The sequence below is a fragment of the Ascidiella aspersa genome, chromosome 8 (genome assembly GCF_963924565.1).
Source record: "Ascidiella aspersa chromosome 8, kaAscAspe10.2, whole genome shotgun sequence".
Taxonomy (NCBI): domain Eukaryota; kingdom Metazoa; phylum Chordata; class Ascidiacea; order Phlebobranchia; family Ascidiidae; genus Ascidiella; species Ascidiella aspersa.
In genome coordinates, this window is record NC_139454.1 from 7,361,454 (window position 1) to 7,374,539 (window position 13,086).

At 39.4% G+C, this 13,086-nt stretch overlaps 1 protein-coding gene across 1 annotated transcript; it reads right to left on the minus strand.

Annotated features, from left to right (window-relative positions):
- Positions 1 to 4,835: 4,835 nt before the first annotated feature.
- LOC146135591 (uncharacterized) lies at positions 4,836 to 12,162 on the minus strand. The gene is made up of 2 exons (XM_083395328.1): positions 11,592 to 12,162; positions 4,836 to 9,690 (listed from the first exon to the last, which is right to left on the minus strand). Exons 1-2 carry the CDS (start codon positions 12,031 to 12,033, stop codon positions 9,644 to 9,646), a joined length of 489 nt encoding a protein of 162 aa, XP_083251454.1. The 5' UTR covers positions 12,034 to 12,162; the 3' UTR covers positions 4,836 to 9,643.
- Positions 12,163 to 13,086: the final 924 nt, after the last annotated feature.

Here is a 13,086-nt window from a genome sequence, read left to right on the forward strand (position 1 = left end):
GTGATTGTGTGTAGAGCAAATTACATTAAAGGGTCTTAAATGGCACGCATCCACATCGCTACAGTGTTTAGGTTACTGAGCTACTTATAGTATAATCAGCAGCTGTTTTACGCGTGTTATTTTCAACCACCGGTTTTTAACTTTCCAATTTGTTTTTTACCGCGGGTACGAGGATGATACTTTGTTGCGAAGACCTAACATAACTGACACACTTGGTTTTATACCTGAAATATAGACATATATCTTTGTAGAGCAGTCATAGTAGACAAACTGCTAGTGTGTAATGTCTTAATACACTGTTTTTAAACGACTTGGCTGTCTTTTAGAGTTAGACAATTACTGGATTTGACCAAAGATACTATATTATATAGTAAGTCATTTGTGTCAAATAACTTGGTTTAAAACGAACTGTTTCTTCATGAATAAAATCGGGTTGTTTATTTAAATTTTTGCAAGTAAAACAATTTGCTTGCTATAGGTTGCGTATTTTTTGGTTGAGGTATTGTTCATACACGGACCCGTTTACCAAATAAAACTGTTTAACGTTTTATTTTTAAGTCAATAATTTGACTTCGGAGTTGACTTGTTTCAATTATGACTTGACTTGTTATTTTTTGGCAAAACACTTGAATTGTTTAAAATGCCTCGACTGGGACTAAATTATTTTAAAGTGACTAGTTATAACACGACAAAGTGCGGCCTGTATGTCAGACGCGAAACGTTTCTTAATCAAGTACGGCTCGTCGACCATTTTACAATATCAAACATGGATGTGCTTTTTCAATTTCAAATTTCGCCTGTGACTTGGTATGAACCAGCGAGTTACTAAGTTGCAGTAGAGTTCAGTAATTTTTCGCACTTAGTGAAAGGAAGATTAAATTGAGAAACTTTCGATTTTCCGTTCATCCATTCCGCTTACAATATGAAACACAATTTTACCGCATCGTAAAAAGTGTGCCCACGCCTGATGTAGAGTGTAAACAAACTACTGTCATAAGGGTGCTTTTATTGTGGGCCCTGATATATTTTTTATGGCACACGCTAAAAAAGATGCCATTTTATCTTTCACGATTCTCTTTCAAGTTTTGCTTTTAGTAGCATTCGCAAAGTGAACATGCTTACAGCAGTATTTTAACTGGCAGCGGTCATTCGCAACGAAGATAGTACAGTACATAAATCGCCACACTTCCCGCTGTGCACAGTGTGATTAGATCTCCCGTTTTTTCGCAATTTTTTTGCGTGGTCAACAAAATCGTTAGCAATTTCCAGACAGTAGATTGCCGTGCAACGGATACCAGCGATATATTTGCAGACAAGTTTTACTTAGATCCGACTTAGATGTGTGTCTGTCGTCATTTATTGTTTAACTTTCGGTTCGAACAATAATCGTAACACAGCTATTTTTTGTGGACCTCACGAGATTAATATAATTTGGAAAAAAGTTTTAAATGTATCAACTAATGTTAGTACAACATGTTATAGCTTTACGCAGTAATTTCCTTGGCTACCAAAGGTTAACGACTTTTATTGGTACCATATTTTTATACTGACTTACTCTACGTACGAAGTCAGCAAACGCTATAGAAGTCGACATATTTCATGAGGTGTTATAAACAGTGTTTTAAAAACGAATGTCTAGCTTTAACTTAATTAAAGACCATTAAGCACCGAAAAAATGCGGAACCCAATTATTAAATGTACAAAAATGCTGGAGTATTTTTTTTTTTTAAGCTTTGTTTAGTTGTGCAGCTGTACGGCAAGGGCTCAAAGCACCTCCCATGTCTGTATATTGTACGCAAGGCGCATAAACTTACGCGTGTGTCTTATTAACCCATTTTCTTTGCAGAATTAAGTGTTTTTATAGGGTTTTACTTCTTCTACAGCAGAATGAGTGGCTTTCTATTGGGCGGCGGAGGGGCGCAGTCGGTGTCCGAGACGATCGAACTGACGATTTTGGGCCAGGACGGTGGATTGGTCAAATTCAGCGTCAACAAACGGGCTAGGTTGGGCAAAGCCATGGAGGAATACTGTCGTATGCGCGGCCTTGACATAAAAGGTTTGAGGTTCCGCTACGACGAGGCGGCTTTGCTGCCGAAAAGCACACCGCTGCAGATGAAAATGGAACCGCAGTCGACTATTGAGGTGTTTAGCGCTCAGATAAGCGGGTGCGCCATGATTTCTGATGGCGAACGGCGTCGCTTTTAGCAACTTTCGCTTCGGTCGCACGCATTTTGGAAGGGAGAGATAAGCTGAAGTTTTTTTTTTTGGATTTCATTTTTATCGTGACGGGCCTTTACCTTTAAACCCGGGCTCTTTTTCAAGCTCGGTCAAAATTTTATTGCCGTTTATGCTATGCTTTTAATTGGCAGATCAACCTACCTTTATTGGTGGATTGCTGCAAGCAATGGTCGTACCGCTTTTACAAGCGCGGATGTAAATTAGCACCGTAGGCCTTAACTTTTAACATTATAGCGAAAGGATGTTTTTCCAATTTGTATGTTTTGTCCGTTTTTTTGGTTTGTAGTTTAGTCAAACTCTTACGATTTTTAAGTTTAAATTGATTTTAGTCAAACTTGGGCCTATGCTGGCGTCTCTCTTGTTTTATTATATGGCATCCTTCATTGTGAAACTTTCTCGTGTTCGGTTTCTTTCACTGCTGCATAACTGCCTTTTTTCGATTTCGGTCATTAAATTTGACATCCAGTGTCATAGCGCAATAACTTGGATCAGCCAAACGCAATAGCTTAGACCAGTGGTTCTTAAACTGGTGGGCGCGCCCTCCTTGGGGGGCGTGCGAGGTTCACAAGGGGGGCGCGAAAATTGACAAAATCTGTATTAATTATAACTAAACTTTATGGTGATCATTGAATGGACAACATCGAGTTATCACACATTAGTTTTTTCTGTCGTGTAGAATATTCCTGTTGAGTTTAAGGTTAGTATTTTCGTTTTGTGAGGAGATGATTCCACAAAAACTTTATGCTAACGCATTAATCACGTGATTAAGTTACCCGCTCTGATCGGCCATTCGAGAAAAACACGGTGTGTGCCGCACGCACGCATGCGATTAAAAACGATAGCCTATTTGTTAATACCAAAATTTGTTTAATTTTTCGTACTGTTTAAAAAATAGCTGGAATATTCACAGAGAAAGTGCTAATACTGTTAATTGTTTGAAAATACCGTTCATTGTTACGTCACACACTACCAGGTTTATGGCTTTTTAATCATTTTGTTTTCGCTTTTGTAGAGTTTTTGCGTGTTTCAGATTTAACTTTTTTTTGAAAAATTATGTTTTCGGCTTGATTTCCTATTATGTGTCACATAAAAATCAGTTTCATAAGTTTACAAAACAATTGGACAAGATTTAGGGGCTCCGCAGACACTCCAAAATTACAACACTAAAATTGCTAAAATCTGGGACTAACACGATACTGTACGTTTTTCTTGAAAAACACAGAAACTTTGTAATTTTTATATTAAACAATGGCAAGAAAGCATCACTAATCTATTTTTCAGTTTTATGTAACTTAAAATGTATTCTAAAGCCCCCAAATCCATACTCCATCCCATTTTTAGAGATTTTTGAGTGTTTTTAAGGTCCCTGATCTGGAATTGGCCACTGAAACCGCGGTAAATTTGTCAGAAATTCCGCGTTTCAAAATATGGCAACCCTAGGTTAGGCTGGGTTAAAAACATTCTTTGCATTAATGCAACTTACCTAGAAATAAGTTGCTGTTATGCTTAATGTTTTTTTATTTAAAATTGTAAAAGGGGGGCGTGTCTCAAAAAGTGTAAGAACCACTGGCTTAGACCAGGGATGTCCAACATTTTATTATAGTGGGCCGCATTGACACTTGAAATAATTTAATGGGCCGCAGAACTGATTTTGGCCTTTAGAGTTATATATATATATTTTTACCCATATTATACTATTAGTGCGCCCCTAAAAGCTGACTGGTACATTTTAATTAGGCTAATATTGAACGTTTAAAATACTACTTGGAAGTAAAAATGACTAGCGGGCCGCACAAATATTTCAGGCGGGCCGCAGGTTGGACATCCCTGGTTTAGACCATCAGGGCTCAACAAACTTTTTTTTGTAATGGGACGGATAATTATAAATATTAAAAGTCGAGGGACGAAAATAAGATTTTGTATTGACCTTATTTTTTGACTTGGTTATTATTAAACGAAGAAACCAAAAAAGTAACAAAAAATAGTGAGTTTATGAAATTAGCTTTTAGTTTGAAATATTATTAAAATTTAGGTAAGCTTTGTGTTTGACAAACTTTCCTGTTTAAACATATATTAATAAATTTGTTTTTGGGAAATATGCTGCGGGCCGACTAAATCAAACTGACAAGCCGTAGCTTAGTGACGGCTAGCTTAGTAAGTCAGTGCTTTACACTTTTTTTTCGGTTTGCGTTTTCGGTACAAATTTAGCCTGTGCTGAAGCAACTTTAAAAAAATACCGGTACGGAGCCGAAGTCATTGGTTAAATGTTTAATGACTCCCAAAATTAGCCGGAGCCATTCTGTTTTACTGTGAGCCCTGTGTAAAAGGGTTATTTTTCTTCGTAGTGTGTTCCTCAAAAAAAGAAAATATAAAAATAAATTGGAAAAGTGGGAGGGGTCCAAGCTACACGTCATAAATACGACGTATTTAATCAAAAGTAGACTTTTTAACGTAAGGCTACATGACGGCTTAAAAAAGTAATATTAAAAAAACTCCGCTAGGGCAGTATGGCGCTGTGTTAAAGACGTTTAGGCAGACGGGACAAGAGCCTATCTATTGAATAAATAAAGAATAAAACACGCGTGATTTGGTTTATGTGGTGGTTGCATGTATAAAAGCACGGTCATCTGATTAGCGTACAACGGCGATAGATGTCACGACACAGTCGAAAGTAAAAGACGAGCGAACGATAAAGCGGAAAAAAGAAAGGCGCGTCATATCACAGTGAATCAAAACGACGACTACTATACCACGCAAATAACACGCACACGAGTAGATAGTAAGAGATGGAAGCCACAGACACTGTACGAACTTATAGTAAAGATATGTGCGGAACGCCGCAAAGCAAAAATAACGAAACATGGTCGGATTTGCACTTAACCTTTACAAAGCAATAACTAAAGTATAGGCGTCTGAATTTTTTTATTTAACCTGACTTATTTTGCGGAACATTTTCAGCTAACGTAGAGCGCCAGTAGATGAAAATTTAATAGTTTGTTTTTGAACATATTTTCTATGTAAAAAATGGGTCACACGGTCGTATTTGTACGTCGTGCTGAAAAAAAACGTGAGCGTCTTAATATTGCATCGGTCAGACGGGAAAACAGCAAAAAAATATCAAACGGGCGTATGGGATAACGCAACATGCGAAGTCGAATGCGCGATTTAAAATCATTGCAATCACCGGTAAAATACTGCTAAAAAGAATCCAGTCGACAAAGGAGTATGGTGCCACGTGGCTTGGAGGGCCAGATCACGCTTTCGTGGCGAACCGGCTAAGTTAGTGGAATTTTTTACGATTTGCACTAGAGATTGACCGATATATCAGTTTACCGATAACATTTTTAATTACTTTTTAATGTTTAATATTTATATAAAAAAACGGTATCGGGTATCGGTTGACAAAATTGTAAAAAATCGGGTATCAGTATCGACCAAAAAGTGATATCGGTCGATCTCTAATTTGTATACATGCCTCGATTGAGAACTCGTAGCGTCAATTTGCCCCTAGTTCAATGTGAAATTCCCCACAAGTTCAACTATTTTGAAACTTTAGAACGACTCTTGGAACGACTGTATGGTTGAGCTGGACTTGTTCACGCCGTTTAATTACTCGCCTTATTACACGCAACAGACGAATCAAAACTGGCGAAAGTAATTAGAACAAGCTGTATTAAATACAGATTTTTTTGTAAATTTTAGTCATTTTTCGACAATAGTGTCTGCAGGTTATTTTCTAAACATCTATACGAGGCGATAAAACTTTGCCAAGCTGCGTTTAAAAAATGATAAAAAAAATCGAGAAGGCGCAATTAATCCACTAACGATTAACTTTGGCCTAAAGCGATCGGAACATTACATATCGCAGTAGTTGCACTTTGTACAGGTTTTCATCGCAGTTTTTACATTTTTGCGTAATTTAACTGCAACTGGCTTATCATTATTTCGATCTGTTTTCGCTACACGCGTTGAACGCAATAGACTCGGCGCTGTCAGCCTCATCCGCCAAATTGCCTTGTAAAACAAGGACGCCAGCCGTGGCGCAGTAATCCGACGCGTTTCTTGCAATTTTGGCAGCGCGGAAGACGTTGGTTTACGGTGAGACTACCGCGGGAAACGACAGCGGGATTTCTGCGAAAGCGAGTTACACGCTTAAGTCTTCCTGTAGGAGAGCGCCCGTTTTTGGCGTTCGCGACAACAGAACAGGCGTTGCGCAAAACAGACAGGCACTCGGGATGCGTGCCAGGAAAATCCGTCCACAGTAGATCTCTGTACTGCAGGGGTCGGGAACCTTTTTATCTAAAGGGGCCATAAAACATCTAGTTATAGGTTGGCAAAAAATGTTATAGGTTGGCAAAAAAAAACGTTTTATTTTGTTCTTATTCAAAGGGCAGAACATGATATGCACCAAAAATAAATTAGCTAAGTTCGCACAAATTTGATTACGGAGTTCCGTTAAAAGAACAGGGCCTTTTGGATATTAAGACATTTCTTCCAATGGGATAACAGTCTAAAAAGCAAATAGGATTCGCGCGAAGCGCCGAAAATTTGCTACGGTATTATGTGTAATAAAAGGGAAATAAAAGGTTAGGAAAGCGGCCATTGACGCGTGCAGTTGTATTTAAAATCAGACTGAGAAATGATAACTAGGTTCCCGACCCCTGCTGTAGGGCACGAGAGCAACATAAAGTATCGCGCGGCGTTGTCGTACGCAATTTGAACGCACTTCACTCCAAGCGCGCACGTGTGATCGATATATTCGAGACCCTCGTCCCTAAAACAGCGAGCTAGCGCCAAAGTCACTAGCTTATTTAACTTCCAGCTCAGCGGCTTAAAAAAGAGCGTGTAGTAGGAGCGACGCGGGCTGAATCATGGCAAAGCACGGTTGCGGTTGGAATTGGTTGACATAATGGCGACACGCTTCCCAGTGATGTGATCGATCGTTGATGGGAGGTGCTAGCTCGCTTCGTACGCTCAATGCGCACTTGCGACACGTTTTTTGTTCAATAATGTGCAATAGTAGGGTACCGCAATGCAGGCACTGCTTGTATTTATTGTTTGCAACGCTTTTACCGTGAAGCTATTTGTTGAACCGGGTTGCAACCAAAGCAGTTGACAAATCACCAAACAGATATATCCGCGCAAAAAAATATATATTATTTTATTACACGATTTAAAAATCTATTTTTCTATAATATGCATATTTTGACTTAACCTACATTTTGCGTTCGGCAATTATAAAAAAAAAAGCCCAACAAGGCTTAATTATAGAACAGAATATGTGCGCCGCACGAAGTGTACAATTCTTTTGTCATAATCAGGATGTCGGACAAGTAACATATTGGGCATACAGCAAAACAAAATAAACAACAAGCGAATTAATTTATCGCTGAACACGAATGTTTTAATCAGCAAGCGTAAACGGACAAGCAATCCAGGCAAAATTCATGGTTTGCAAATAAAAGCAAGCTTAACAGATCGAGGCTTTATAGCTGTGTTCTACGTGGGCAACGCGTTCAACACACAAGTCTGAAAGGTTTCAGTTAATTTACGTTACCGCGAAATAATTAAGCCGGTAGCCCAATGAAAAGAAACTAATCATTCATGCGCTTGGCTTGTGACGATTTATATGTAATTCTAAACGCGACTCTATACTCGCTTTTAAACGTGACTTATGCGTACGCATTAATCGATATGACACTTCCTTGACATCGCTCAGCAATTGCAACACCGTCGCCCATATTGCCATGGTTTCGCAACTGGTTTGATAGGGTTTAGCTCATTTTAATACAACCGCGCTTTCGACCTTTTCGATCTATTTTGAAAAGCCTCCCTTTTGAGCGAAGAAAAAACGTACACAGATAAACGTAAGTTACTCAGCTGCTGTCCCCAAAACGTTCATTCGGCCGCTTAACGCTAATTCGAGGTAACGTTATTTATATTTTTACCACTATTACACGATTAAAGTTGTGACTAAACAGCACTGAAAATGCGTTTCCGCCAGACGAAAAAAACGGTGTCGCACTAATACTTGGCGCATATTGCAGAAGGCAAAACGAAACATGCGATTTGGGCCCGGCGGACACCAACACTGTGTTGTAGAAGTTATGATGACTGCGACAGCTACCATTCGCCGCGCGATGCTCAATACACTGAGCGCATGATGATCGACAAAATAAAAGCATAAATCAAAGCACATGAAAGTCACGTAGATCTACATGGATTTCTGCTATTATTAAAAACACGTAGGACACCCTTACGTATTCAGTCTTACAATGAAGCAAACAGTAACAATATATAGTCATGTAGTGAAAATCTGGTTAATGATTTTTTTTCCATGACTGGTTCTCCACTGTCTAACGAAATATATAACGAAATTATATTACACATATATTAATATATATATATATATATATATTTACTCACATTACATTTATATATAAAAAGCAAAAACGAACTGTACACATATCAAACGTCAAGCTCTAAAAAAATTAAAAGTTAGCTTCTTCGTTTTAACGAAAAGTCGCTGTTTAACGTGCAACGCCCTTCGGCCAATATACCACGGAGAACATTACAGTTATCTGGGTTTTTTCGAAGGCGTGTAGCATTTTTTACTTGTAAATGCACATATTTAAACGCGTATTCCCCATCGATTATACGGGATTCCCTAAAACATAAGTCGTTACTCTTAAAGGTGCAAAAAACAAGACGGGAAAAATGTACAACGTAAACAACGTAAGATCCAGACGAACACTGATTTTTTTATAGGAACTTGAAAGAAGTCGATTATAAACCTAGGACGTATCAACCTCTGACTGCCTTGTCAAAATGTAGAGCTACGCGCCAGAAACAGACAGGGAAAGTCTTACTTGCATATTGGCGACAATTTGTATCTTATTTTCCGGGTAAAAATTCTCAAGTCAATGGGAAAATAACATGTCAACGGCTACATAAAATAGGAACGCTTAGAATGAATACGACATCCCTCATGCAGGATGGACGATATTGCTTATTAAAAGTAATTGATATTTGTAAAACGCTGTTCTTTTCTGAAATATATTGCCATACAAATGACACGCGGCAAAAAGCAATATGTACTTTCCATATAAACTACGTGCCAATAGGTTGATCCTCTCCGGTCTTTGCTGTAAAGGAAAAACGATCGCAGAAAAAAATGGCAAGCGTAATAGGTGCCTCTTTATAATTTACGCGTGACATAAAACTAAATAGATAACTAGAAAATCGTAGTGCAAACAACCCAATGTATTCTAATATATATATAAGATAGTTATAGAAATCACATTGCGTGCAACAAACAACGTTGATAGCGGGCAAACTTAAGTCCCGGGCCTGCAGAAAGTCAGAACGGTTGCAAACTTTACCAATGGTTTGCTGCCTAGACAGTTCATTCTCTTTGTCTTCTCGGCGACTTCGGAGCAGGTCGATTTTCATCTTAAAAATACAAAAAAAGCTTAATAGAAATGGTTGAACCAGGATTTTCATTAAGGCCAGGCATTGCTCAATTATAGGCCTCGTTGAACGACTTAATGTTGAAGGGCAATTCCGCTTATGGTATTCTATTCAAAAAAGATACTCTTTGCTTACTCACTTTTAACTAAGCATGGTTAGTTTTGACATGGCGTTAATTAGGCGTAAATTATTGTCGTTGCTACAAAGTAATACCGGAAAGTAATTGCAAATGAGTATTTCTGATCTTAGGGTAAAAAACGTGTTACAATCGAACAATGACCAACCTGCGTACTGCATAATATGTATCGAACTGACATTGTACGCGAGTGGTTCTCGAACTCTGAGCGATTAATTCTCAAACTCTGAGCGAGACGCGAAGGTGCCGTATAAATTTTAGTAATTTAAAATAAAGTTGTATTATAAATAAGCATAGACGCAAGCATTTAAGCCTTGAACACGCACCATCCATTACAAAACTGATAGCATCAAGACATTTGCATGTGGTTTGCCGTGTGTTATGGGCGATTGTAACTTGTAAGGTAACTATATTGTTGTTCTGTTAAAAGTGGGCCGCAAAATATCTAAGATTTTTTTAGTGTGCCGTGCGCCAAAAAAGTTGGAGACCCACCGATGTACACCAATAGCGCTGAACACGTTTCGCGCAAAATGAGGCAAACTTAAATGAATCTATCGAAAACCGAAACACCGTGGGGTATTAGAACTAGCTATGCAGACAACTGGACCGAGCACAGGTTTACAACATCGGCTGTGCCCGGGCCTGTTAACACAGTGACAACACCGTTGAGGTGCACGTACGAGCGTCCTCACGCCACTTAAAAGCGTGGGCAAACAGAGGCCGGTCGTCAACCAGCTGACATTTAACTGGGCGAGGTAACCAGGCAACACCGAAGCGTAGTAAGCCTAGTCGAGCGTAGAAATGCAAACACGTGCTCGAAAAATTGAGCGCGCTGCTGGCAGCATTGTTTTTACTGCGTAAACTGCTGAAGTGTGTTTCGTCAAGGAACTGGTTAATTAATACATTACCGTTGGGCCATTGACGACCGGTTTGGAATTTATATAAAAGGAAAAAAACTAAGCCCTCCAACTAACTATTACTGTCAAGTGTGGACACGGGGAAAAGACGCAGCGAAAGCAGCACGAACTATTTGCATGAGAACAATGCAAAGAAACTAGAGCATGTAAATAAAGATGCCACGTAGGTATGAACTAAAACTGTCACCTAGTAAATGAGGCGTGGTGGGCTACAGGGGCTGAAAAAGCGGGCCAACTGGTGACAATGGAACGCATTTGAAGAACGCGAGCTGGCAAACAAATAACAGCTGACCCATTGACGACTCGGTTGGGAACATGACGCCTTAGCGTAGCATCTGTCGGGCGTAGTAGGGCCACGAAGCGCGGGCGTCGTTTAAATTGACAAAAGTGGCGTTGGCACACATTGGCAACAACTGGTGTGGTCCTGACTGTGGTTGCCAAGCGTTGCCTTACCTGGTTATGCCAAGTCAGGTTTTCTGGACCAATACAGTGAAGCATTTTAATAATCCCAGTCCTTTTATAATCTCAGCTTTGTGTGGGATTAGGTTCTTTTAATTTAATATTGTAAATTTACACTGTTGGACAGAAAATTCAATGTGCTCATCATAATACAAATTCTTAGTGATCACAAGAAATTTGTGACACAGAAAATACAAACTAAAGCATCAAGGTGGCACCTGTACAATCATTAGTTAAATTAAAATTAATACAAGCGCTCCTACAAATTCAAATCAAGTCACACCCTGCTTAAGAAACCAAGCCTCTAATTTAAGTTTTAATTTCGGAAAAAATCCTAAATTAGTAAAATAAAGTAAAATGCATATAGGTACCATTTGGGGATGGTGATCTTTGTCTTTTTGGTGCACTTCCCGTTCTTTCACGATATTGAGAAGTTTGCGGCGAAGAAGTATCGGAGGAGTTATCACTTGAACTACACCCAGCAGATGAAACGGCCAAGTTGGTGCCAATTGTGTCTCCTGAAGCCGGGTTCTTGCCATCTTGTGGAACATGGAGTACTGAAGAACTCCTCTGTTCTAGGGGTATGGCTTCACCCCATTTAAACCTGCCGGGAAGTTTGGTATCTGTTTCTGGGTCAAAATTCCACTTTTCTTTAAATCGTTCCCTTTCCCTTTGGTAAAGTTCATCTTTCTCTCGGGCCAAGCTGCTATCCTCAACATCTTGATCTCTTCCGAAGAGATTTTTCCGCACTGACTTGGCGCAGGGCACTTTTTCGAAACCCCTGCCACGTCCTGGGGGCCGGTTGTCAGTCATAACAACTTTGCATTCAGAGAAAGCAAGAGCAAAACTGCCTCATGGTATAGTATTGCTAAACCTGAATGCCTCACTCAAGGACTCTCATTCAAAATTGTGTGAGGCCTATTGGATTGTGGTACAGTACCACAGTTGACTTCTTAAAAAAGTGCGAATATATTTTCAATTTGGTAACTATAAGACACAACAAGAATAAATAACATAAAGTTTGTCAATTTTTAAATACCACTGCAACTGGCTTAAACAAAAGCACATAAAAACTTTCCACATGACAACCATGGTGCACACTGAATTTATACACCTTAAACATGCAAAAGTTGTGTAAAACTAAACTTTCCTTACTTCACAATTAAATCGATCAACAGGTATAGAATACGCAAACCGGCGCTTTAGCATATTACAACAACGAGCACCGGTTAACGATATGTCGCATCACAGGTTAGCTGCTCACAAAATGGAAGCGGCGATTCCATAATTAAGCTGGCGCAGGGCGAATGATTGAAAGCCTGTGCTTTGTATCGAACAGCTAAGTACTGCTGCTTCCGCAAGCCAAACGGATCCTCGTATTGTTTGCATCAGCATCCATGTTGTACCAACGTTGCTACAGCGGCTGCTGATAAGTAAATGAAACTGTTTGTGGCCTAGTTTGCGTGAACCTTTGTGGCGTAACCAAGCAACTCGCCAGTTTCAGTCGATTTTCATTCACGCGCAGCAATATTAGACGCCGCTCTCGTTTCAAATCAAAACTCCCGCCGAGCTAAAAACTGATACAAATGTTTACAACCGTGCTACGCACATTTAAAACAAAACGCTGATGCACTTTTGCTTTTCAAGTTAATGTTAGGGCACCCCACCTTTGCGATTGTCGCATCATAACGCTTACTTGTTTGCATTTCTAACTGCTCGCAAAATTTACGTTGGCAATATTTGCGAAAACTGCGCCTAATATCAATCAAGGCCGCGACTACGCTAGGCAACAGGCTGTCAGTACCTTCTTAACCTGTTCGGTTCGAGTTCGCAAGCGAGCAATTACGAGCAAACATAGCAACTTTA